Source organism: Cuculus canorus, chromosome 23 (assembly GCF_017976375.1).
Source record: "Cuculus canorus isolate bCucCan1 chromosome 23, bCucCan1.pri, whole genome shotgun sequence".
NCBI classification, from domain to species: Eukaryota; Metazoa; Chordata; class Aves; order Cuculiformes; family Cuculidae; genus Cuculus; species Cuculus canorus.
This window is the reverse complement of record NC_071423.1, coordinates 2,103,193-2,129,506: the sequence shown is the minus strand read 5'-3', so window position 1 is coordinate 2,129,506 and position 26,314 is coordinate 2,103,193. Positions and strand designations below refer to the sequence as shown.

The 26,314-nt window shown below is 46.7% G+C and overlaps 2 protein-coding genes and 1 long non-coding RNA gene across 10 annotated transcripts in view; 2 read left to right on the top strand and 1 right to left on the bottom strand.

Annotated features, from left to right (window-relative positions):
- The window catches only part of PRDM10 (PR/SET domain 10), a 47,187-nt gene extending 46,993 nt beyond the window's left edge, over positions 1–194 (bottom strand). For both annotated transcript variants that reach the window (XM_054086824.1, XM_054086827.1), the window contains exon 1: positions 62–194. The gene's annotated coding sequence lies outside the window, so the exon portion shown is untranslated. The remainder of the gene's footprint in view (positions 1–61) is intronic.
- LOC128854351 (uncharacterized) lies at positions 25–18,295 on the top strand. Of its 3 annotated transcripts, XR_008453387.1 has the most exons (4): positions 29–152; positions 3,494–3,594; positions 8,917–9,058; positions 15,544–18,295. It is a non-coding gene; the product is annotated as an uncharacterized LOC128854351 (long non-coding RNA). The 3 variants fall into 3 exon arrangements; XR_008453386.1 differs by lacking the exon at positions 3,494–3,594 and having other exon boundaries at positions 25–152; XR_008453388.1 differs by lacking the exons at positions 29–152; positions 3,494–3,594 and adding an exon at positions 226–319.
- A 1,680-nt stretch (positions 18,296–19,975) lies between these two features.
- Positions 19,976–26,314, top strand: part of APLP2 (amyloid beta precursor like protein 2) — a 48,844-nt gene continuing 42,505 nt past the window's right edge. For all 5 annotated transcript variants that reach the window (XM_054086915.1, XM_054086914.1, XM_054086913.1 and 2 more), the window contains exon 1: positions 19,976–20,126. In XM_054086915.1, coding sequence (XP_053942890.1) covers positions 20,046–20,126 — 81 coding nt within the window. In that variant the 5' untranslated portion in view covers positions 19,976–20,045. The remainder of the gene's footprint in view (positions 20,127–26,314) is intronic.

Sequence of the window (26,314 nt, the reverse complement as noted above, 5' to 3'; positions counted from 1 at the left end):
CGGCGCGTCCCCGCGGCCGCCCCGCACCGCGCTGCCCTCCCGGGCCGTCCCATCGCGTTACCTGAGGGGGTCCCGTGCGGGTGCCGCGCCCCGGCCGCCGGCGCCGGCGCCGCTGCAGCCCCGAACGTCCCACCTGTCCTCACCTCACAATGGTAGCTGCAGCGCGGGGGGGGTGAGGGGGGTGGGGCGGCCGCCCGCGCCTCATTAGCATAATCTGCCTGGCAACCGGACGCTGCGCCGCGCGCCCATTGGCCGAGGCGCCTCCGCGCGCCCAGACGGGGCGCGGAGGTCCTCGAGAAAAACACAGCGAGGAGGGCAGGTCAGGGGGGGAAAGGGTAGCAAAGAGGGGAGCCCGCTGTGCGGGGACGGGGGGGCGATCCTGACCTGGGCCTTTGCTAACCCCCTTCACCTCGCGGCCAATCACGTCGCCGCTCTCATCCGCGCCGCCTCGCGGCCAATCAGCACGCGGCTCTCATGGCGCCCCGCCCCCCCCGCGGGGGAGTGAGCGGCGCCCCCTGCAGGCGGGGCAGCGGCAGCGCCGGACTGAGCGGGGAGCTGGGACAGAGCCGGCGGTGCTCGGCAGCCAGGGGCCATCAGAGCTCGGTAGCACTCCCAGCCTTCTATCCCGTAAAATCATGGAATGAGTTGGGTTGGAAGGACCTCAAAGCCCATCCAGTTCCACCTCCTGCCACGGGCAGGGACACCTCGCACTGGATCAGGGGCTCCAATCCCCATCCAACCTGGCCTGGAACACCTCCAGGGATGGGGCAGCCACCACTGCTCTGGGCAACCTGGGCCAGGGCCTCCCCACACTCATCGTGAAGAGTTTTTTGCTAATGTCTACTCTAGATCTTCCTCCTTCCAATTTAAAGCCATCCCCCCTTGTCCTGTCACTACAGGCCCTTGGAGAAAGCCCCAGCTTTTGTGGAGCCCATTTCAGTACTGAAAGGTGCTTGGAGCCTTCTCCAGGCTGAACAATTCCAACTCTCTCAGCCTGTCCTCATACAGGGGGTGCTCTAGCCCTCAAATCATTTCCATGGCCTCCTCTGGACTTATTCCAACAGTTCCATATCTTTCTTTTGTTGGGGATTCCTGTGAGAACCTCATGAGGTTTAACAAGGCCAAGGACGAGGTCCTACACCTGGGTCAGTACAGGACGGGGGGTGATGTGACTGAGAGCAGCCCTGCAGAGAAGGACTTGGGGTGCTGGTTGATGGGAAGCTCGACATCAGCCGGCAATGTGCACTCGCAGCCCAGAAGGCGAACCATGTCCTGGGCTGCATCAAAAGCAGTGTGGCCAGCAGGGATTCTGCCCCTCTGTCCCTCTCTTGGGAGACCTCAGCTGGAGTTCTGTGTCCAGTTCTGGAATCTTCAACATAAGGAGATGGAGCTGTTGGAACGGGTCCAGAGGAGGCTACAAAGATGATCGGAGGGCTGGAGCACCTCCCATATGAGGACAGGCTGAGAGAGTTGGGGTTGTTCAGCCTGGAGAAGAAAAGGCTCCAGGGAGACCTTAGAGTGACCTTCCAGTACCTGAAGGGGCTACAGGAAACTGCTGAGGGACTGTTAACAAAGTCTTGTAGTGATAGGATGAGGGGCAATGGGTATAAACTGGAGAGGGGCAGATTTAGACTGGACATAAGGAGGAATTTCTTCAGTATGAGAGTGGTGAGGCACTGAGACAGGTTGTCCAGGGAAGCTGTGGCTGCCCCATCCCTGGAGATGTTCAAGGCCAGGTTGGATGGGCCTTGGGCAGCCTGATCCAGTGGGATGTCCCTGCCCATGGCAGGGGAATCCGAACTAGATAATCTTTAAGGTCTCTTCCAACCCAAATTATTCTATGATTCCAGACCTAGACACAAGGCTCCAGGTGAGGTCTCACCAGAGCAGAGCAGAGGGGCAGAATCCCCTCCCTCGCCCTCCTGGCCACTCTGCTTTGGATGCATCCCAGGACACGGTTGGTTTCTGGGCTGGGAGCGCTTATTGCCAACTCATGTCGAGTATCTCATCCCCCAGCACCCCAAGTCCTTCTCAGCAGGGCAGCTCTCAACCACATCATTCCCCAGCCTTTATTGAAACTGCATATAGCCCCAACCAGGTGTAGAACCTTGCACTTGCACTTGGATCAGGTTGCTGATTATCTGAAATTGGATAAAAAATAGCATTCCAGTGGGCTTCACTGTAATTTCACTTATCAACCTATAAATTAAAAGCTGAAGCAAGGGGTAGTTGTATCTGTTGAGGGTTGGCCCATGAGGAAATGTCCCCAAAAGGGCTCCTTCTGCCTAAAGAGACCCAGTCTGGAACCTTTCATTTTTTTGTCATGGTTCATGTGTCCGAGCCCTAAATGTCAGCTCAGGGAAGGATAATAATTACTATTGTTTGGAAATTTAATTGATTGGTCATTCCAGTGGGGTTACTGCTGTACTTTTGTTGCTGCTTGTCTTAAAGAGGTGTTTGTATTATCGTGATATGGAAAAATACTGCTTTTCTTGCTCCTTTTTTGAATTAGCATACGCTCAGAAAGCTGTTTGATCTAACAGTGCAGTGGATATTTCTTTAATAAGACAATTTCTGTGTTTAGTACCTTTTAAGTTTATTCAAAAATGGCTTCATGAACTGCCTATGTGTGTGTACACAATGAACACTGTTCCGCTAAAGTGTGGGCAGCTGCAGACCCTGCAATGGGCCATTGTGGCCAACTGACCCAAACCTTAATAATAAAGGAAGGGTAGATTTTGGTTAAAGATGACTCGCTGCTTTTACAAAAACTGGTTCTGCTCATTCTCTGCTCCAGAAGAGCAGCGAGAGGGTCAGATCTTGGGGCAGTTAAGTTTCCATCTCCACCAGGCCTGTTAAAGTCTTTTAAATTAAGAGGCACAAGTGTACGTTGAAATCGTAGGCGGTGGTATTGACCTATCCCTTGCATGAACAATCAACATAAAAAGCAAGATGCGATTTTTTTAGCTTGTGCTTCGTAACTTTACCTTAAATTGTTTGTCAAGAAAGAATTTTAAAACTGAAGCAAGCAGAATTAGTTCCCCAGTTACCAGAAGCTCAGGGGTTTTTCCCCTCCAAGATGCTGCTTGACTCCTCTGAATTGTGAAAGTTATGGAGTCAATTTATTCCTCTAGCCTACAAAACCAGTTTACATTTCATTATACCATGCTAAAACGTGATTAAGCAATAGCACAAGGAAATACCTAAGACCCAACAAAACTGCTTTATTTCCCTTAAGCGCTAACAGTTCTATGTATTACTTCTAAAAAAATCTGAAGTGCTGTCAGTGTTGTATTTTTATTTGGGATTCCCAAGAATCTCCCTAACCTTTTGAAGACCTACTGACTATGATATGAGCACACCATTGCGCCATGGTATCATACAAATGTGTAGTTCTACACCTGGGCACCAAACAGCTCTTGCCACCAGGGCTGTTGTCCTTTCCGTGCTCTCAAAGTGATGCCACAGGTTGTTTTGCTTCCCTTTCTCTTAGCTTGGGCAGAGCAGTGCAAGTGGCCAGTGGATGGAACAAGCTGCCAGATGCAGAAGCAGCCTGCTGGTCTGATTCATCATCTGCAGTATCTGGAGTCTGATGTAATGCCCATTGTATTTCCCACATTTGATGTGTTGTTTCTGGTGCTCCAGCCCAGGCTTTGTTTTCCCAACAGCTTCATGCAGTCAGAGAGAGAGAAGCCTTCACATTAGGTTAATTTGTTTATTCCTAATCATCATAGCAAGTCCACATAAGCTACATGAAGTAATTTCCCCTTTTTGCCTGTATGACCTGGCCCAGTGTTGTAACCCTTCACTGAATCTCCTCTTTGCCCTCACCTCTTGGCTTATCAGATCCATATCTACCTCTCTGCCTTGTCTCCCTTCTGCACTGCAGTTTCAGCACTGCCTTTGATGCTGGTGTCCTGTCTTCTCTGGTTTGTCTCTTCCGTGCGGCCACTACACAGCTCACTTTTCTAGGCTGCAGCACCCTCTAACACTGACAGAGTGGAAGCGTGCATACTCACATCCTCCTGGCAAGGCGCATTTCCTCCCTCATTTCAGTTTCTAGCTGGAAAAAGCACAGCGCAATTCCCCATTTAATTTCCTTGCAGTTATCTTTGTGACCAAACTTAAGGACATGAACCTCTTCGTCCATTCCCTTCACGTCATAAAGCCGCTGTCACAAGCCTTTTCCTTAACCACAAATGTCCTCCGCCTGGACCTCAGTCCCCTGAAGCTGCTCACCAGCCCTGTCGTTCAAGCCTCCTAGAAAGCTCTCCTGTTCTTCTCCTTTCCATAGTTCTTTGTTTCTGGATTTCCTGGGTTATTTGATTTTTCCTCGTGGCATGATCCCATTGTGAGAAGCATGTTGATTAAAGCATGACAAAGAAAAATGCTCAAGTGCTGTAAACTCATTTGAGTTATAGAAGCAGACGGTGTCTCGCTGGCCCTGTTGACCTCCCAGCCTACATCTGTGCATGATAAGTAGGTACTTGTGCCTCGATTTCCAAATTAAACCGTGCATGGAATTGGGCTGCGCATTGTGGTATCCATCTGACTTCCCTTGTGCGAGGCAGCGGCTGGCTGTGATTTAGAACACCAATCTCGAAGATGGAAAAACTTCAGCACTCTCCATGTTTCTGGTCGAATCTGCTAAATTATAATGCAACTCAAACGTGATTGCTTCACATCCTGCACAGAGAATACAAAACATGGAGGTAGCGATACAAGATTACAGATTTAGAGCAAGCCAGAGTAAATGTAATTAAGATGGCATCATGTAAAACATACAAATACCACAAAGTTATCCTGTTTTGGTTCTCGGGGTCATTTCCCACTCAAAAAAAAAAAGCTTAACTTGTGTTTTTAAACAAGCTGATTTAATCCCCTTCGACAGCAAAGAAAGGTTTGACTAAAGGAAATCTGGGAGTTTATGTGTTTTAATAGGATCTACCTCATCATCTCAACATTTTAAAAGTAATTTTACTTAAAACTAAATGAAAACCATAACATTAGGGAAAGCATTTTATCACATATGTTCGCTATTGGCTACCATTTTGCTGTATCCACCCTAATGGCCTTTATCCTCCAATATTTAGTAAAAAATCCAGGCAACAGGTACAGCAACAGGTGAGAAAACAATTCACAGCCCCCCATAGTCCTTACTGGGCATTTGGTGTTGGGAACAGGGAGCATTTCAGTTCACTGTGAAAACCCATTTAGCAAAGCCACGCTGTTATGCAGGGATGGGAAAAGTGAGTTCTGGCTGCAGAAATGCCTCCAGGGGAAATGCTTTGCCACTCACACACCGTCTCCCCAACTCCAACCTTTAAGGCTGCTGCTTCTGATGGTGTCTTGAGATCTCTAGGTTTAGAGGAAGACAGAAACCAGCCAAGGGAGTTCCGTATTTCACAAGTGTTAATGCAAACTTCCTTTACAGGCATTTCTTGGGTGAGAAAGATCTTTTCCCTTCTTGTGCCCAGCTGCTCCCAGGCAGCCCTGGCTCTAAGCGAGGCAGGCAGCTGGCAGCAGATGCCCCAGCTCATGGCCAGGGCTAGTAGTGGAGCATGGATGCAGCAGAGTTGTTCTTTGCATTGCAGGACTTCTTAATTATTGGAGCACTTCCCAGAAACATGCACTGGGGAGATGTAGCTCAGCTTCAAATCCAGGTCAGCTACTTCTTCATCTGGGATCGCTGTTTACTTAGTACACACGATTCTTCTCAAGGAAGGGTTCAGCCTTGCAGGGTGCAATGGAGAGCACCCACTGAGCTGGCTGTTCTTCCAGTCAGGTTCAGGTGTCACCTCCATCCAGTTCCGGTTATACAGAAGCATTGGCATTAGCAGGACATCATTTGTGCATCAACTGCAAAGCAAACACAGAGGCTGTTTGGGTTTCCTCTCCATTAAGCAAGCTGGAATGACTCAGAAACCATTAGAATCATAGACTCATTTGGCTGGAAAAGGCCTTTGAGATAATAGAGTCCAACCATACCTGTCCACTACTAAACCATATCTCTGAGCACCTTGTCTATCTGTCTTTTAAACACCTCCAGGAATGGTGACTCAACCACTTCCCTGCGTAGCCCATTCCAGTGCCTAAGAACCCTTTCGGTGAAGAAGTTTTTCCTGCTATCTTATCTGAACCTCCCCTGGTGCAACTTGAGGCCATTTCCCCTTGTCCTGTCATTAACAATGCTTTTTGATACTCATGGCCTTGGTAGGAAGTTGAATAAAGGTTGAATATTCTGTTGAAGTGAATCCTGCATCTAGGCATTATAATGAAGGCTTTAAAAAATCAACATAAAGCTTTGCAGGATTTAAAGGGGTTTTAAGTCTTCTAGAAAGTTTCCTTGTCTCCAGCCCTGGGAAAGGATTTGTTATGCACAGCCTTTGATAACTGTCTTCAGAAAAGTGATGGTGTGATGATGGAGTCGGTCTTACACAGCGTCTGTCAGGATAGAAGAGATCTTCAGAGAGATTCCTCCCACTTCCGGATACCCCTGGTAGATAAAGAAGAGAGGCAACATGGAAAAAAATTAGTAATAGCTCATGGTGGATGTTTACACAGCAGCCACGTTTTTAAAAAGCAACATATTTTATGATCTAATTTTCTGTATGTGCCAACCATAGACTCTGCTTATCTGGGATTTTTATAGTACAGAAAAACTAAATCCCCTAGCTGAGAATATTCGGTCTTGTAATTCAATATGGATAAAGATATTTATCTGTCAGATGGTCGGTTTTCCTCCTTCCCCAGAATTAGACTTCAAGAAATCTGCCCTTCTCGTGGATGTAGGAGGTGGCAGGGGGTTTCCAGGCCAGTGAGCCCTCTCCATCACAGACAGCACAGTGTGTAACCTGAGGAGACTTTCCCTTAAGAGAAACTAAGATCTTTGTTCTTGAAGCCTTGAATAAGACACTAAATTTAAACATCACTGGAAACAAGTTTTTTTCCAAGGCCCATTCCTACTTATTTGTTCTTGTGCCAACATTTTTATGCAGTTTAACTGGGGACTTTTTTCTATCCCCAGTGTTTACTCTCCTGATGTATTTATAGACAGCAGTCATATCCACTCCCAAAGTTTATTTTGTTAGACTAAGCGAGCTACATTTCTCTCATCTCCTCCTGTACAACTCATTCCTCATCCTCCCATCTGTCTCACTGGCTGCCGTGCTGGTGTGGGGCAACAACAGTTTTCACAAGACGCTTTCATCTTGCATTTTCCTAAACAGCTTTAGAAACACTTATTGATTTCAAAGAGTAAAAAAGCTTCCTCCAGGATGTCTGTAGCTCTTATCCAAAAGTTTGGATCTCCAGGCTTGTGGAAATACTCACCAGGTACAGCCTCATCCATCAGCACCTGAATAGGATGAGTGAGGCTTATCTGGAGATGGCAGTCAGGGTCATTCAAAGATCCAGGCCAACAGACAAGTTCCAGAGCATGAGACAGCCCTGAGGTCCAGACAGGAATTCAATCTGCAGGTTGGGATGTGAGCTGGTGAGGGCAGTTGGGATTAGAGAAAATGCACTAGTCTCTTACCAAGCCCTAACAATGAGCAAGTTCAAGATCAAGCTGCAAAGTGCTATCAGAAATCCATAGCCAGGTATGAATGTCCCTAAGCTGAAGCCCCACACTTCTCTAGGGTCACTCAGACGGTGAATGAGGTCCCAGGGCTCAGCTGAAAAAGAGTTCCCGGCCCCGTGGGTGCAGGCCACAGGCAGAGCTCTCAGTCCATTTAGGAGTGGGCTCAGGTCCCTGGCAGGGCGCTCCTTGCTGCCTGGGGGCTGCAGGTACAGCTTGGTCCCTTGCTTTTAGGCCAAGTAGCTTGGGGTTTTCCTCTGAAGTTTTGCTTTAGAGTTTGTCTTAAACATAATGTTTCTGCTCTGATCCTGTTTATTAAAATGCTGTGTATCTACTTCAAAAATAACTTACAATTTTGGAGGAGGTTGCATGTTTTTTTTTTTCTCTCTGAGATTTGTGTCTTTACTGATGATATTTTCACGCTTTTCTTCCATTTTCTATCGTAACAATTGGGAAGTTAGACTGCCGCAAAGAAAAGCACTGCTGGAAATTTCCCACGGGGTTCTGGGAATCTGTGGTTAAGTGGAAGCGAAACAACCTGTGCACCATCAGCATAAGGGTATCACTATCAGCACCTCTGGCCTCGGAGCCTGCAGTGTCCGGTCTGAGTGGCAGACCCTGCTGTGACAGCCGGCACCTGCAGTGCTGGGGGCTGCACTGATTCCGATGGCACTCTGGATTGCATTCAAAATATTTTTGCAGAGCAGTTCTTTGCAGTTGGATGTTCTATGATTCTATGATGTGTCCTTGGAGAGGGTAGTTGTCTGAGCAAAAGAGACATGTTTACTTTAGTGACTGATTAGTTTAAAGGAGGAGATATTTTGAAACTAAAGTGAGCTTGGAAAGTAAGTGTGTTCCACCCACACCATAGACCTGAATGCCTTTGAGAACAACTGTCTTTGGAGCACAGCGGGTATCAAATGGTGTAAATGCATAACAAGTACCAGGATTTGTCAGTGCGTTCAGTGCTGCCTTCTCTCTACAGCAGACAAAAAGAAAATGATATCATCTGAGACAGCCATTAAGATTGAAGCCGCAGCCTCTGCCCCAGTGCAGATGGCTACGAGTGAAAAACTCCTGCTGTCAGCCAGGCAGGAAAAACATGAGAATTTGCTGCTCGGAGGAAAAGCGCAGAGCTGCCCAGAGCAGGGAATTCTGGCAGGTCTTCCACTGCGCTTCAGACAAATGACATTGGAGGAGGGATGCATGCACTGTAGGCTACCAACAAATAACACTGCAATCTGCTTCCCCCCAAATCCTTCCTTGAGCAGAACATAACCCAATTATTTTGAGCTGTTCTCATTTTTTTTTTTTTTTGCTTCTTTTTTCCCTTGCAGAAAATGCTCCTCATTGCCAAAGCCCATGTGATGCTCCTCAGGTGCACCCAAATGTTCCTGTATTCCAGGTGTGCCCAGGCACCTGGCCAGCCTGAGCTGAAACGGAGGCGTTCTCTTCAAAGCAGTGGATTTACACGGTAAGGTGAGAGCATTCTTTCAAACACACTTATGACAGTACTTAGGGATTCTCTGTTATTACAGAACTCTTCAGCTGTTGCTTTGAACTCTTGTAACCTTAGCCTGCACACAGTGGAAAAATTCAAGATTTGCTCGCCCGAGCGTGAGGCTGCAGCTCACAATATTTTCTGCAGTTCCAGCTCAGAGCGCTTGTGTGTCCTGTGCCACGTTGGGCTTGCTCTGCCTTAATTTTGCAGGGACCCTTCTGCAGCTTTGCTTCAAGAGCTCTTCTATTAGTGTAGAATTCATATTTCCCAGTGCTTTAAAATCCATTTGCTTGGGAAGATAGCGGGAGCTGAGATAGAATTTGCGCTGTAAGTTTTATCGATGGATCCTAGAATTGGACCCCTGGTTTTCAAAATGCTCTGAAATTTGCCACTTAGTGGATTTGCCTGAACAATAGAGAACCACAGTAACGGCAAGGGCAATTCTTCAAGCAAATTTGGAGTCATTTTGATCAAGACAGTTGCCAGCTGCAGGTCCATCCATTCAGAACCAAATTTTTATACTGAAATACCTTTTTTGCCACCATGGTAAGATTGTCTTGAAAGTTATTACTTTAGTTGATGAGGTATTTAGGAAGGCAAAGGACAGGAACACACCTAAAATGACTATGTTATTTTATACTTATCGGATTGGTCTGATGAGGCTGAATTCATCTCCCTGGTAAGTTCTCTTTCATCCAAGAATACCCTGATGAGTTGAATGAGCCACTTCACATCCTTGTGGTCCTCCTCAAATGCAGAAAACTGTAATGAAATCTCTCCTTCTGTGTTAATCTTCATAATGAATTCCAGAGCCTGCCTCCCTTCTCTACTCTGTCCTCGCTAATTCCCTGCAGAACTTCTAGGAAACCTGCTGGCAATGTTTGTTTTCATTTTTTCCTTCCTAAGACTGGCCCTCACCTGGTTTTATTTTGACACGTTCACTTTCTGTTATAGTGGTTGCAGAAACTGTAGAAAAATTGTTTTACAAAATATCATTTCTTTTAATACAGAGCAGCTGCAACACAGCAAAACTATGTTAAAGGTGTAATTAAGACTAAAAGACAATTGAGTATTCCTGTAACACCTGCTGGGGGCTTATCTCCTTTCACAGTCTTTCACCAGGTTTTCTCTAACAGCTGACATGTTGGTTGGTAACATAAATACGAAATAAAAAATGCATGAGAAAGTCCTGTACCGTGCAGAACGCAGGCTGCTTCCATGATGAAGCACTCAATAGTGAATCACGCAATTGTTGAAAAGCTATTGGCAAGCATTTGAGTCGAAGGCGGAAAAAAGACTTAACATGTATGGGGTTTTTTCATCTCTTGCTTTGAAGAAATGTTTTCACAATGCAAGAACCTTTCACGAGGAGAAGACCTTACGCAGCCACAGACTTGTTTGATTCTTACTTTTCATTGCTGTCCTTCTTGGATGCTCTTTGGTAAATTATTTCCTGCTCTGTGCCAGATGCTGTTTTCATTCACAATGAAGTCACAGTCCTTTGTGAGTGATATCACAGTCTTATACCAGAGGCCTTATTGTGGCTTCTCAAATTTAACCTACTGAAATACACGCTTTGTTGGTTGTTTGGGGACTTTTAGATCTAGGAGTTGATTGAAGTCAGTCTGTAACAAAAAAGAGAGAACAGAGCCCAGAGAACTTGGACAGTACACAGTTTGCAGACAAACATGGAAACAAAAGAAGGGCGAAAAGGAAAAGTTTGAATATTTGATATATTCTGTCTCCTCTTGTATAGATAAAGGGAAAATTTGAAATGAAACCTGTGTCATTTGTTGGTTTTCAAGCCTTGAAGTGGTGTAGATATTTAATTGCTGACCCTGCCAAGGGATGCCTGCATGGGGATGCTGCAGTTGATGCTGGATCAGAAGGTAGCGTTGGCCGGGGGACCTGGGTTAGGACCTGCTCCTGTTTCACACACCACTGTGCGTGCCCCAGCACTGTGCCCACGCAATAAATGCAGGTGTATCCGAATATGAACAATTTCTAGTTCTTCCATTAGGTTACAGGGTTAGGTCCTTCTAAACATAGGCTAGAAACCATGCAATTCCCTTTTAGACATGTGTCCGGTGGGTTTCACACCATGATGACACAGCTTCGTCCTCTGCCATTATCAGGCTTCTTAAAGCTGTTTGTGCCAGTGTCCGTGGGCACAGAAAGGAGTTCTTGTGAAGGGTTATGTAAAGGTATATTTTCCAGAAGACAGAACAAATACAAGGAATCAGTTGCGTTACTCAAGGCCTGATCATGCAAGGAGTGGAGCACCCTGAATTCTAAATGCAAGTTACAGCACTTGGCATCCCCCCGCTCTGTGGAAGGCAGCAGGGCTCTGTCTGTGTGCGCATATATGTGTATGTGTTTTGGCATAAATTGAACTTATGAACATAATTATATGTGCTTATTTTTTTCCCTTTGGAAGTAAACTGGTAATTATGAAAAAGAAAGGGAGATGGAAAATGTTCCTTTTGAAATTGGTATGTAAATATGGGTTTTAACATCTTTGCTAAGTTGACACTTTTTTGGATAGGTTTTTTAGCCTTTCTAGTCACCAGACGAGCTGGCAAATGGGTCTGTCATCCAGCTATATTTTCAGGAAATATGGAAAAGATCTTGTTAGACTTTTTAACGGAAAAGAAGGGAGATATTTATAATACCTGATAGAATATTGATATACCTAAATGTGCTGATATATGAGATTTTAGAAAACGTGGTCAGATTTTGTCCTCACTGTAGTCCACGGGGACTGCAGCAGGTAATATGTTGAGGAAAAATTTGGCCAAAAGCAGTTTTGAGGGAAGCTATTAAAATGCAGATAAATGAAGATGTCTGGCTGACCAGAAGAATCTGTATTCATGTGGCGAACATTTCATTACTTATACTGCAATGCTTTCTGAAGTATATTTTTGTATCATCATTTCCCATTTTAAATTCAGCTCATAAATCCCAAAAGGGAATTAACTACTATCCATTTGCATTTTAAAGGGAAAACGCAAACCTCAATAGAGTGCTCTACTTAAGACTCCTTTTATATAACTTAGCCAATGAGCTGCATCCCGGTGGAGACCTTAGGGAGTCAACCAAACGACAGAGACTGAGACAAGGCAGGAAAACCTGGACCCGAAAGAAGCCTTGTCATTTGCTTCATAAAATGCAGAATACTCTGTTATCCTGCAAACTGGTGCTTTCATTACTGTGTGGCAAAACACCTTTATTGTTGGCGAGGGAGAACGGACCTTCAGTCCTTGGCAACTGGGACGGCTACAGCTCCTCTCTCTTCTTGCATGTGTGGGAATATCATAGTGAAAAGAAGTTGTAAAATAAAAAGAGCAACTTTTAATTCAGCCCTTTGCAAGACATGGGAAAAGACAATCAGAAAGTTACAGGAGAAGTGACACAGGTTATAACAAGGATATGTCCGGGGCTGACTCATCTTCTGAGAAGATGTGATTCAGGACAGGAGCTGAGGGGGCCATTCTCCCCCTTGGGCCATGGGTTTGCGGTGGAAGTCACCCAAGTCATAGGTGGGTGGAAGTTGTTGGTGGTCCACTCCTTCCCCTGGAGACATTTGGATTCATCTCCTACTCAGATGGCCCAGTTCCTTCCAGCTGTGCCAGCCCGTATGCCTTTATTCAACTGAAACACACTTCAAACACATGTATTTCTTTATTTCTTATCGCCAAGAGAACTATATTCTAGCTTCTTGCTGCCTTAGGAGTTGAAAGCTGTGGAAGTACTGCTACTGCACATTTTTTGTGGCCTCCAAAGAACCGTACCTTTCAAAGGTTATAAAAAACCCAGTGCAGAACATGAAGCCTTTCCTCATTGAGTTTATAAACAAGGAGCACTAAGAAGGTCTGCAAAACCAAATTCCCGTGGGAGGTCATTCCAAAACCCCGCTGGTTTCCCCTAACTCTGAGTTGAAGGGCAGGCTGCTGATGAGCACAGGACCCTTCGCTCCCCAAGCGTGGGCTGGCGATGAGCACCCGAGGGCAAAGCCGCAGGCTCCTGCGATGCCCGGCGTGCAACTCTCTCGTCTCGGGGTGTGCATGTCAAGAAACTAGAATACATAGTGCTGTGTTGACATAAGAGTGATTGTGTGGTCAGGAGCCATGAGGCTTCTAATGATGATTGTAACAGGAAATGTACTTTAATATTTGTTTAAATATAACAGCAGCTGTCTATGCTGAAATCCAATTAAAGCGAGTAAGGAGGGGGATTTTTAGTGGAGTTCTTTTGCTTTTAAGCACACCAGAAGATTAAGTACTTAAAAATATCGTGCACTGATGGAAAACAACAGTTCCCAGTAACAGAGCTTTGTGGTATCAGATGTGATGTGTCACCTAGACATTTAAAAGTTCCTCATTGTCTGTTCCTGTGTCATAAGTTACTTCTCAACACACCCTGTTGCTTGAAAACTTGAGTAACTGCACAAACAAGTGATGGGGAGGAAATAAAAGGCGACTTGACTGTGCTGTAGAAGAGCTTGTCAGCGCAGGTTATTCCATGAAGCCTGATGTAGCAGACGCTGAATCAGACCTGATTGCAGAGGGAGGGGTAGGTTTTTTTGTTGTTGAATAGCACTTATCTTCAAAGCTGCTGGAAATGATTCTACATTTATTCAGCAGGACAAGTCCTGAGGTTTTTATATTCGATGTTGTTCATCGCCGTGCCACTTGTAAAGATGATTTGGCTTTTAATCCACTGATGAATACTGAATGAAAAATCCAATCATGAGTCAGATCCCTTCCTTTGCTTGCCAGTCATACAAGCCATTTATATTTTCAATTTCAGGTTTCTTTTACAGTACAGGATGAAAATAAATTATGAGTGGAAAGAAGTTAAAATTGTTCCTCTCGAGCAACTCTCCTGCATCAATGCTGAAGCCCTCCATTATGTATGATATCATTAATCACTCTGCTGTAGTATTTGACACGCCTTTGTGGGACAAGTTCAGATCTAATGTAAAAGCTGCAATAATACTTACTTATGTGGGACTGCAGCTAATTATAACATACTTGAATTTTCATCTTCCATGAAAGACCTCTATAAAATGCACAACCTTTCACACTGTTGAGATGAGACTGTCTGAGAGAGGCAAGCAGATGAGGGGAAAGGAGAGAAACATTGTCCAAGCACAACAGGAGAAATCTCAGTTGGTGTCTGTGGAAAACATGCTCAGTTGTTGCTGGTAGATTTCTTTAGGCTCTCACATAGTTTCTCCACCACAAAATGCACTGCTCAGCTTACGTAAGGTGGAATGGTTTCGTTGCCTTGGTATATGAAGGACTGATTCTACCATCTTCAGAGACTAAAGGACACTTCTGTCTTCACAGGGGGTCTAGAAAAGAGAAAGATTACAGTGTACCTTCAGCCCCTGATAGCAGATATTATGATATGAGAGGGTGAGAATGTACTAAATATTTCCTGCAGTTCCTCCCTCCTCCCAGAGTCTTGACTGTACCTTTTTTTCTAGACCCCCTGCCTTTTCAGTTCTGCGTGTCAGGTTAAACATTTGCTACCATTCTCTGAAAAAGCATCAGGAATTATTCTGCCTTGAGCTCCTGCCAGTGCCCAAGGAGATCCTTGGATCCTTCTGGAGAGAAAAAATGAGCAGCATAAATACCCAGTCTGTACATGCCGAAAACTGATCATTAGGTAAAAAGGTGGGTTTAGGCATTTGGGATCCTAAATCTGAACGTGGGCTCATTACTCTCTTGAATTATATATTAGAGGTAATTGCCTTTCCTGGATAGTGAATCCTACAGAAGTGCAAGCCTATTCCAAAAAGAATTGCTTGTATCTTTCAGACACTGCATTTGTCTTGGGTAGTCTTCCTCTTCAGAACAAATTGTCCAGTTAAATTCACCGTGATTATTGTTTTTGCCATTCATTGAGAAAAATAAGAGGAGATTGTAGACTTAGCTCATTTTCCAGATGCTCAGATTCATACACAGAGCACTGCAGGAGCGGTTCCTTCCTTTGTGCTAGCCTTAAGCAACCTCGATTGATGCATTTCTCATTTTCCAATGCTTCGCCACCTTTTTTGTGCTGATGTCCTTCAGCAAAGTGGTAATATTTCCAAACCTAAAAGAAGGGGTTGTTTTGAAGTTTGCAGTTATGGTTGAATACATGTTAATGGTGTGATAGGTTCCTTAACCATCTGTTATATGCTGTAGACCAGGATTGTGCTGGTTGGGATTAACGTAGCACAAACTGCTGTTTAAATCTCCCCCAAAATATGTCGATACCTGCATGAAAGCCAGCTTAGTGGTATTGTTTCAGGCACAGAACAAAGCAGTAGGAAAATGGCCATCAAGAGTTAAGGATTCATGGATACAATAAAGGGTCCACTTTTCCTCCCTGCCAAGCCCTTTTAAAGATGTCTTTGAGTAGAAACAGAAAGGCTCGTTGTCCACCACTATTCACTGTGTCACTTCCTTTTCAGATATCTGCACTGTTTTCCCACATCCCTGCAATTACTCCTTTCATCCCTGTTTTTGAGGTACGACTCCATTTGCAATACATCTGTTCTTATTTATTCTCCATCCTTTCACTTTTCTCAGCTTCATTGTATTCCCTTAGAAACCACCTTTCCTTTTTTAAATGCCTCTCTGCCTCACGTTGTCTTTCAAGGCCTGGAAGGTCTCTGCATCTTTTCTGTTACCCTCTTTCTGCGGAACACCTTCCTTGTACCTCAACTGCAGTGTTTCTTCAGCAGTTTCCTACATCTCAGGGCTGCTATCCTTTCTACACCTCCTCTGTTACATGTTGCCCTTTAGTTACACATGGAGAACTGAGTTGCAAAACTGCAGGAACCTTGGACTTGCACAAAGAAATCCTGCAGCCTAATAGAGATGTCCAGTTCCACAGCAGACTGCCAACTTTCTGATGTTATTTATGGGAGTTGGAGAAGTATGATTTCCCAAAGGCGCTTATATAGCTGGATGTTAGATCAAGTTTGAGTTGACTAGTAAGTCTTGCATTGCTTTGTTGACAGATAAGATGTCCCGTCCTGAGCGCAGTATGGCTCATGATGTCTTGTGGCAGTTAACTCTGCATTGTTCAGGCAAGTTGGGCTGTATATTTTTCAAGGAGCACCGTTTAGTGTTGCTGAACTGTGCTGGAATGAGTTCTCTTTACTCAAGCCCACCATGTGCTGTGGTCCTTTTATAAATGAAGTTTGTGTTCTACCTCCTAAACCGGAGGTGATTCAGCTCTACCTCTGCAACCTTGAACTTGCACCGATCTGTCACGTAGAGTTAGTACAAATGAGATGACCTGCTGTTTAAATCTTCAATCAAGTTTTTTAATTAAGACCTGCATAACACTACCATTTTCAAGCTAGATCAATTTTGTACTTTAATTTGTGGAGTTAAAGAGACCAGTGGGAACAGTCAAAGACTTTCTCACTTCTATGAACTCGTTCTCAGGAAGTTGGAGGATCTCAGCACATCCCTTTGCCAGAGCTGCTGCTCCCAGTGAATTTACTGGGCACGTCCCTCACTGACTTCTCTTCACCTTTATCAAGAGTTTAACCTTGCTTTTTCAGGGCACTGCAATCACAAATGCGTTCTTTCTGTTTACACAGGTGGGGTCTTGCAAGTGATAATGGCCAGAGATGTTCTCTTGAAACATTTCTTACAGAATAAACAGTAGCAGCCAAAGGTGAGGATGAGATTTTCAGTGCTTTGTTAGCACAGATGTTCTGGGAAAAGGGCACTAGAAGCCCTGGAACCATATAAGATGAAATTCTTGGAAGGAAATGAAAGCTGCCACCCACCTAACAGGGTTAACAATGGGAAAGGTGTTCTAGGGAATGCCGCAGCCTTGCAGCATTCACTCAAAGTGGTACTGTTGTCACAGGCAACAGCTAACTACCAGTTATCGGGAATATATCGACATGGTAAATTAACCACGGCCATTACGAGTGTCAGCATACCTGCCGTAGCATAACCTGCCGTTCCTGTGTTGATTAGTACTGATCTGAAAGCCGCCGCCACCACCAAAGCCTTTCCCTGCGGAAACTAGGAGAAGGCTGTGTCACTCAGCTGCAGCTGAGGTTGTACCTTGTGCTTAGCTGTGAGACTGCACCGAAAGTTACCAGACTGAAATTCCTTTTTGGAAAAGGAGGAGAACACTGTTGTAAGCAAGGCTGTCCATAAAAATACTCCAAAGTGAATCAAGGATCTGTTTGTATGCCAGGCCTGCAGATGGGAATGCTGCTTTTTGTGGTAACAGCTGATGTCCTGCCCTAAATTATTATATCCGAATAGGCTGAGGCAGAGGAGTAGGTGTATTCAGGTCATGCTGTTGCTCCAGCACTGGCACCACATGGCTGAGGAAATTCAGACTCTGAGGAGGGCCCTTCTGCTTTGCATGCCTCTGTATTTAGACATTTGTGATGTGATTTCAAGAGCTACTCGGTAACATGCAGCCAATTACTACAGTTTCTTCACTACCCCCAAAATCACGTCTTCACATACCCCAAAGGAACAAGCCCTTGCACTTTTTGCAGCCTTTTTTGCTGTCCTCAAACTGCATTGTTTCACAAAGGGGTTGAGAATGTTAATTCATACTCAGCAAGCACTATGTAAATATTAACTGTATTAATTTATACAGCACTTTAAATACTATATAAATTCAACCCCAAGTGAAAGCCCCTATCCAAAGATTTACACAGAGCTTGTACGCTTTGGCCTGTGGAGAAAGAAAAATACCTCCTTTTTTTTAAGAAAAGAGAAAAGCTTAACTCGGAACGTCCTCAGTTATTTACTCCTGTATTCATATTGCACAATAAAATATTTACATTAAAATCGGTATCAGTTTTCAAAAGGAACTTGTTAACTCCATTTTCCAACTGAAGACAGAAAGAAAATTATAAATGCCAGAGGACTGCAGTAAAAGAGATTTAAGGGTTTTCAAATACTATAAAAAAGGGACTATAATAAGTGACTAGTGGACCAGTCAGCTGTTTTAATTAAAACTGGGCTGCTTATTGATCTATTGTACACATTTACCCCATCTGCAGCATTTCAGCAATGTTCCCTTCAACCATTTCAGCAAATGGCGCTTGTAAGAGACACTAAAGAATATGGAAGCTGCGAATGGAAATGTTTTATAACTGTGACATTTTGTACAAAGACCTTTTTTTTTAATTTCATTTTGTTAGTAATGTGGTGAAATTAAAACAGCCTGAATGCCAATTTGGTGCAACTGGATTTAAAGCCAGAAATGTGTCCCTATAAATAAGGGCACCAGATACTGAAAGGAGAGGGGAGGCAGGGCCGTTTCACCCCATCCCAGTGGAGATGTGACCTCTGATGGGGTCATAGAATCATGGAATGGTTTGGGTTGGAAGGGACCGCAAAACCCATCCAGTTCCAATGCTCTGCTGTGGGCAGGGACACCTCCCACTGGATCAGGGGCTCCAAGCCCCATCCAACCTGGCCTGGAACCCCTCCAGGGATGGGGCAGCCACCACTGCTTTGGGCAACCTGGGCCAGGGCCTCCCCACCCTCATCATAAAAAATTCTTTCCTCATCATAGAATGGTTCAGGTTGGAAGAGATCTTAAAGCCCATCCAGTTCCACCCCCCTGCCCAGGGACACCTCCTACTGGATCAGGCTGCCCAAGGCCTGTGCAACCTGGCCTTGAACACCTCCAGAGATGGGGCAGCCACCACTGCTCTGGGCAACCTGGGCCAGGGCCTCCCCACCCTCACAGCAAAACATTTCTTCATAAGACCTCATATCATCTCAATCTCCTCTATTTCAGCTCAAAACAGTTCCCCCTCATCGTGTCTCTGCCCTCCCTGATCCAGAGCCCCTCCCCAGCCTTCCTGGAGCCCCTTTCAGCACTGGAAGCTGCTCTAAGGTCTCCCTGCAGCCTTCTCTTCTCCTGCTGAACAGCCCCAACTCTCTCAGCCTGTCCTGGTACAGGTTCTCCAGCCCTTGGATCATCTCCGTGCCCTCCTCTGGACTCGCTCCAACAGCTCTATGTCCTCCCTGTGCTGAGGACTCCAGAACTGGACACAGGGCTCCAGGTTTGGTCTCCCCAGAGCAGAGCAGAGGGGCAGAATCGCCTCCCTCCCTGCTGGTCCCACTGCTCTGGGTGCAGCCCCGGACACGGGTGTTTTCTGGGCTGTGAACACCCATTGCTATGTTGAGCTTTTCATCCGCCACTGCAAAAAACTGGCTTTTATGGTAAAAAACAGACTTCTCCGAGCCCACAGCTGTCCTGGCTCTTACTGCAAACCGCGAGGGGCCGAGGATGGCCGGCACCACCGCGGGCTCTGGGTCCCAGAGCGGGTTTTGGCGCAGGGCCCCTCGTGGTTCACTTCCCGCAGGAGAGGCTCCCCTTCTCTCCGTTCTTTCCCCCCAGGCCGCAGCCCCTCGCAGGGGGAACGTGAAAAGAACGGCGGCGCGACCCCCCCAACTGCTCCCCTGGGGCCGCCCCAGCCCCGCCGCCATTGCCCCGAGGGCGGGGCACCCCGCGCAGCGTCCCATGGGCTGGGAGCGAGCAGGGGGCGGGGCTTACCTCACAGCGCCACCTCCCATTGGCTGAGAGAGGGAGAGGGCGGGGCATATCGCGCCGCACAGACATTCATTGGCTGGAAGCGCGGAGGGGGCGTGGTAAAGCACAATTGCTGCTCCCATTGGCAGGGAGCTGAGGGGGGCTTTCACTGGCTGGGAGCGGCCAGGGGGCGTGGCTTTCTTAACCAGGCCATCTCCCATTGGCTGGAAAAGCGAGGGGGCGTGGCTCCCCTCTCAGCCGTCCTTCCTCACCCTTGCGATTGGCCGTCTGCTCCGCGGGCGGAGTGACGTCACGGCGGTGGTGGCCGGTGGTTGGCCGAGGCGGGCAGGTGGGCGGGGCGCGGCGCGGCGCGCGGCCGCGGGGGGCGCTGGGGCCGCAGTCGCGCTCGGGCGGCGGCGGCAGCGGGTGGCGGAGATGGGTTCCGCGTTGCACTTTCCGTTCCTGCTGCTCATGGCGCTCGGCGCGCCCGCCGCCACCATCGCCGGGTACATCGAGGTGAGTGGGACACGGCGCGGGGAGGGCTCACGTGAGGGGCGGGGGTGTCCCCCGCCGCATTGGGATCCGCCTTTTGGTTTGGGGGTCCCCCCTCTTTTTTGGGGTCCCCTCCTGGCTTTGGGATCCCCTCCGTCTCCGGTCGTCCTCCCCATCTCGATATTCCCCCCCCACTTTGCAGCCCCCCTCACTTATCTCCGGGTCCCCTCCCCCTTTGGGGTTCCCCCCTTCCCATCTCGGGGTTCCTCCTCCATTTCGGGGTTGTCCCCGCTTCTCCATTTCGGGGTCCCCCCTTTTGGAGTTTTCCCCCTTTCTCCATCTTGGGGTCCCCCTCTCCGTCTCGGGTTCACCCCCTTTTGGCTTTGCCCCCCTCTCATCTCGGGGTCTCCCCTGCCCATCTCGGGGATCCCCAGCCTATCTCGGGGTCCCCCCCTTCTCAATCTCGGGCTCTCCTCCCATTTCGGATTCCCCCCTTCCATCTCCAGGTTCCTCCCCTCCATTTTGGTGTTCCCCCCATCCTGGGGTTTCCTCCCCTTCTCAATCTCGGGGCTCTCCCTGAGGTGAGGGGCCCATTGCAGGTTTGCCCCCCCCTCATCCCCCACCATTCCCCCTCTTCCCAGGGCTTTCCCTCTGGTGAGGGGTGGAGGCCTCACCCTTATCTCAGGTCTTCCCCTCCTTCCCGGGGCTCCCCCTGAGGTGAGGGGTCCCCCTAGTCCCAGGGCTCCTCCATCTCGGGGCTCCCTGTGAGGCGAGGGGGTTTCCCACCCCAGGATGGGGAACCAGTGGAGTGAGAAAGAGCTGAGCTTTAGATTGGTCCAGAAGCGTGTTAAGAGGACGATTTTGTAGAGCATTTGGTTGCCATCCGCTTGGTCAGTCTTCAGGTTGGTTTATTCCCTCGTCTTTTGGAGGCTGAGCTTCAGCCAGGTGGAAAGGGTGCATTTGAAATGGAAATGGCTTGGATGCCGCAGTTTGTGTGCCTGTACACACACGTGTGTGTATGTGAATGTATATCTCATTTGTATCTCTATCATATCATTTATATTATATCTATAATATCATTTATATCTCTATATATGACACTAATCGGAGTGAGGATTTCCCAACTTTACTCTTAAAACCAAAAACTTCCTGTAATCTCGCTATCCGGATGACAGGATGGATGGAAAAAAGAAAATCCTGCCCATTTAAGAACTTCGCACTCTCTACCTCTCCACCTCTCTATGGGGGTGAAACGGCAAAACAAGGAACAAAATGCATACTGAGCTTCAAACGCGGCATGTAAAGAGAGTTTAATATCACCCCAGTGTTGTTTGGAAATGCCAAACGGCTGCATTTGTTTTCCATAGATTGGGGGTTATTTAGGGATGGACAAAGAGCAGTCTTGTGGCTACATGTGAATGGCTGAATTTGACAGTTCACAGTAAAAATTAACAAGCTCGGTTAAGCAGAACATCTTCCTCTGTGTGATGCAAAAATTTGAGGCCCTAAGCTGGCGCTAATTACCAGCTGGCAATGAACGTGGTTCTTTAGTATTTTTAACGTGTCATGTGAAATTAGCCTAGCTCTCTGCCTGCTTCCCCAGGACCGGTATTCCACCTACTTCGTACCAGTCCTTCTGTTAAATCTCTCTAAATCAATGGAATGTGGTGATAATCTGGAAAAACAGAGATTATCTTGCAGGAGAGAGAACTTCAAGCTCTGGGGGAATCCAGCCTTGCCAAGATCGGGTTCTTGGCATCGCTGTGGTGGTCGGGGACTGTCCTGGCTGCTCTGCAGTGTCAAATCTGATCTCTTGTGCCTGTTTGGAAACTCCTTCACTGTAGGTCACTTCCTCTGCCATATCCGAGACAAATGCGGCTGCTCTTTACATCCCGTCTGGAAGCTGCTGCTTGTGGACATGTGTTACAAAATGCCAGGCTGGAAAACAAATCCAACTCTAATTTTATTCTGAAGGCTCGTGTCCTTCTGAAGAAGCAGATCCCAGAGTTTGCCAGTCGCAGCGCTGGCAGAGGGTTTGGCATAGAGGGGAGAGCAGTGTGTCACAGCTCGGCATCCCGGAGGGGCATGCGGCCCTGCAGAATGGGGGTGTTGACCTCTTTGAAAAGGATTAAAACGAAACCGTTTCCGCCTGGGTTCTTTCCCAAAGGATGGCGATTCCTGTAGCAGGGTTGGATTTGGCGGCTGCGGGCTGATGGAGTCTCGCTGATGGGGTCTCGCCCTCCCTGACCTGCATCGGTGCTGGCCTGGGGTTATGTTGGTGTGCCTGGCTCTCCGTGGCGCCGTGCTGGTCTGTTCAGCCATTCCTGCTGCAGAATGGGCGTTCACGACAGCCACCTTAATCTGCTGACACGAAATGTCAACGGTGGCATTTTAATTCTTGTTTTTGCTGCATCCTCTCCCATTGTCTTGTCCGTAGGGGACTGCGGCTCTCGCGTCTTTATTGCTGCCACGTTCTCTCAAGCAGAGTGTCTCGATGCAGAGCTTGGGGAGCGAGATGGTTGCTGTTCTTGGGTTTTATACTGCGGTTGTTACTTGGTGCTGCCAGGTAATGTGATGAGAAATATGCAAGAGATTGATTTATTTAATAGTAGAGACGAGGATTGAAAGTGTGCTGGAGTTAAAGACAATGCGCAGCGATGTCTACAATTATTAGTTTAGTTGGATTGGCACGGTCCCATTAGGGGGATTTTCTTTCGCTTGATTATCTTAGCCACCAGTCCCTGTCCCTGGAACACCCGGTAATCTTCTTATCGACTACAATTTGTTTTTCTTTCTTCCCTGCACAGAGCAAGGGGAGTGGCAGGGTTGGGGTTTTTTTTTTTGTAAATTATTGGTATGTGAACCTTTGCGTAGGGCGTTCCCAAGAGCTCGTTGGTGGTGACAGCCAGTCTCTCTTTCAGATCATCATGTGTTGACGGCAGATAACCTTTGTCAGCCTCTTCCAAATGGATTTGAATAGAAGGGCTTAAAGAAATCATTGATACCCAGCAATTAATGTTTCCTTTCCATAGTGCTGTGAGTCCCAGGGTTGCACCTGAATTCAGTGACTGCTGTGTTTTGCTTGCGCTTATGTCCCCGACAACTTAAAACATGACACTTAAGCCAACTGGAAAAAGAAAATAAATCTATTCTAATTTGATCTTTATTGCAGCGATAAACTACTTCTGCTGTGCCCTCGGGGACTTTAAAGATGCAGAGCTTATTTTTTACCACTTGACCTTTTTGTGTAACCAAATCTGAGGAGATGCAGACTCGATATTGCTTTTTTTTTAATCGCGTTTGGTTTTAGTGGTTGTTTTCCAAAGCTTTCTGGAACGCTGATTTCTATTACCGGTCTGGTTCAAATAACCAGGATTCAGGATGAAGAGAAACGACAGCATGTTTTACAGCAGAACTGTGCGTTTCATGTTCTTATTTTTGTATTGTATGCCTAAATTCTCACCGACATATCAGTCTTGTGCCATTTCTGCAGACCTTGGGGACTTCTAATTGCCTGCTGCATTGAACAAAGAACTCCACCTAGGGGAAATTTCCACTTCTCTGTTGAAGTCCTGAGTACAAACAGCTCAGTAAAATTCCAGCCTTGAGCATATGGCCTTTAGCTCGGTTTCAGTTCCTGAAACTTCACTCCCTAGTAAATGTTAGGAAATATGCTTTTGTATGAAAGTGGTTGCATGCAATACCCCTTCTAAGCCTCAACAAAAGCTTCTCTGAAGCAGGGATGCCATTAAGGAAATAAACCAAATAGTATGGACATCTGATATTGCAGAGAAGCTCTGGAATTTCTGCTGCGTTGTGGAATGTCACAGGAAGGTAAGCTGTGTTCTTGGGAGGATTCTGCTCTCCTCCTTTCACATGTGAAATATTGATGACCTCTCAAAAGTTATTTAGGCATTAATATTTCTACCAGGGATTAAGTGCTATTTTCGTTAGCGTGTTTGTTGCGTTGCCTGAGAGCTACTCGAAGCCTGTTCTGTAGGTGGCTTCAGTGGGCTGTGAGCTTTATAAGTGCCTGCTGCTCCTCCTCTGCCACCTTGTAGTGCGAGGAAGGGTGATTGCAGCATCTGTGTTCTGTAGACTGGTTACGCTTTTCTTTAGATGTTGCTTGTAAAAATTCTGCCTTTGCTTTTTTGCCTCTCTCTTTTGGATGTGTGGACTCAGTCTTTTAAAAATATGTTATTTTGACTGCAGCATCTGCTTCTACAAATGTAGTTAAACCATACCCTGCTCTTCGGTTGGAAATACAGGAAAACTGTACTGTCCCCAACTCTTTCTTTCTCCGTTAGAATAACAGAGCCTTTATCTCTGTTTCTACACTCGGGCATTTCAGACTCCTGAGGTTTCCTGGATTGATGCAATTCTTCAGATGCTTGCTGTCATGCTACTTAGGTGCAGTAAAACTTAGTGTCATTGATTTTTAGTTCATGCAGTCAGCACCTCTGAAACACGTTAATTTAAGATGACGCTTGCTCGTAATTGGAATGTTTCAGATACTTGCAATGGCCTACAAATCCTTCTGGTAAGGCTTCCAATTCAGAGCTGTACCTGAACTTGCTAGGTCGCCCCTTTTTTCTCTAGAAATGCTATCTACACTTCTAATGGGCTTGCTTTGCTTGCTATACCAGTAGCGAGTTTGTCATGGGCAAGTGGCATATCCTAGCACAGGTTTTACCTTAAACAGAGTCCCTAGGGTGCTTTGACTTACTTTTTCCTGGCTCTTCCGATAGTTTCATTTGCAGTGTTTTGCTGGAGGGGCCAATCAGGCTCGGGTTTATGTGAAGAGGGAGAGGAAACGGATTGACAGCATTGTGCAAGCCTCAAAGTAATTCTTCGACTCCATCTGTCTTCTCAGTTGGAGTTAAATATATATTTTTGACTGCTTCCTCTAAGCTATACTGCCTCATGCGCGAACATGGAAAATGCACATACAAAAGAAGACAGAAGTCAAATTCGCTTTCTAGCATGGCTTTTAAATGGTTGATAAGTTCTCATGCTCGCTCCATGGGCAGGCTGGGCTGTTGTTTAAAATGTAAAACTTTGTCTCTACGTGTGTTTGTAAAAGTTTAAGTTCCAACTTAAGATGAATGATTAAAATACTGGTATTTTACAAGTGGCCTAAAGTAATCTTTCTAGCAGCAAACCACTGCACGCTTGGCTGTGTGCAATCAGGTGTCCACCTGATCAGAGACGCATGTGGCTAAGCCGCTTACCAGCCCTTCATTTGGAAGTATTGCCGTGGATGGTTTGCATACAGCCGGTGAGGGAAAGAATGCTCTCCCTGCTTTCTGAGATGGACCTATGTAGCTATTAAATTTAGTTATAATAAGTTGTTGCGTTTTATGCTGTCAGTAATGATCATGGTCTTGTATGCACTTACACATCAGAGATCTTGTGATCATCACAGATTTTCGGTTCTGTCTTTATCAGTGTGCTGCTCACTTGTAACTAACGTGCAGAGTTGAATGTTGCCGCTCACCATGGCATTCAATGTTTTATTTCCATTTTCATTGGCAACACTGGAGAGTCAAATCACATGTTGGTTCTCTATGCTCTGTAAGGGTGAGAACTGGAGGATGAGGCATGGCCCAGAAAGGCTTTTGTTTGCTGTTAGGGGCAGACCTGTTTCCTGAGCATCTACACACATATTCATTCGTTTTGACATCAAGACTTCGTCTGTCCTGGCCAAACCAGCACAACAGTCGTGAGGGTGGCTGCTGCTGTTGAGCCACCACTGTGCTGGTGTGCTGGCTATCATTTCCACCCCCCCGCCATGGGCAGGGACACCTCCCACTGGGTCTGGGTGCTCGAAGCTCCATCCAACCTGGCCTTGAACTCCTCCAGGGATAGGGCAGCCACCGCTGCTCTGTGGGCAACCTGGGCCAGGGCCTCCCCACCCTCACAGTGAAGAATTTCTTCCTAATACCTCATCTCAATCTCCCCTCTTTCACCCAGATGACTGTGTTATGCCATGCAGTAGCTTCTTTTAGCAGCGGTTAGCTCTCAAGCTTGCTGAACAACATCTGGCTACACAGTTGAGTTTAATCTCCTTTGCAGGTGTCATTCTGAGGGATTCCCCTTTTTCCTTTCAGAATTCCACCAGTGATTTCAGCTGCCAGGCTTCCCTGCGCAGGCGAGCAGTAGGGCAGGTGGCTGTGGCTGGACAGGCTCTCCAGTTATGAAGCAGAGTCTGA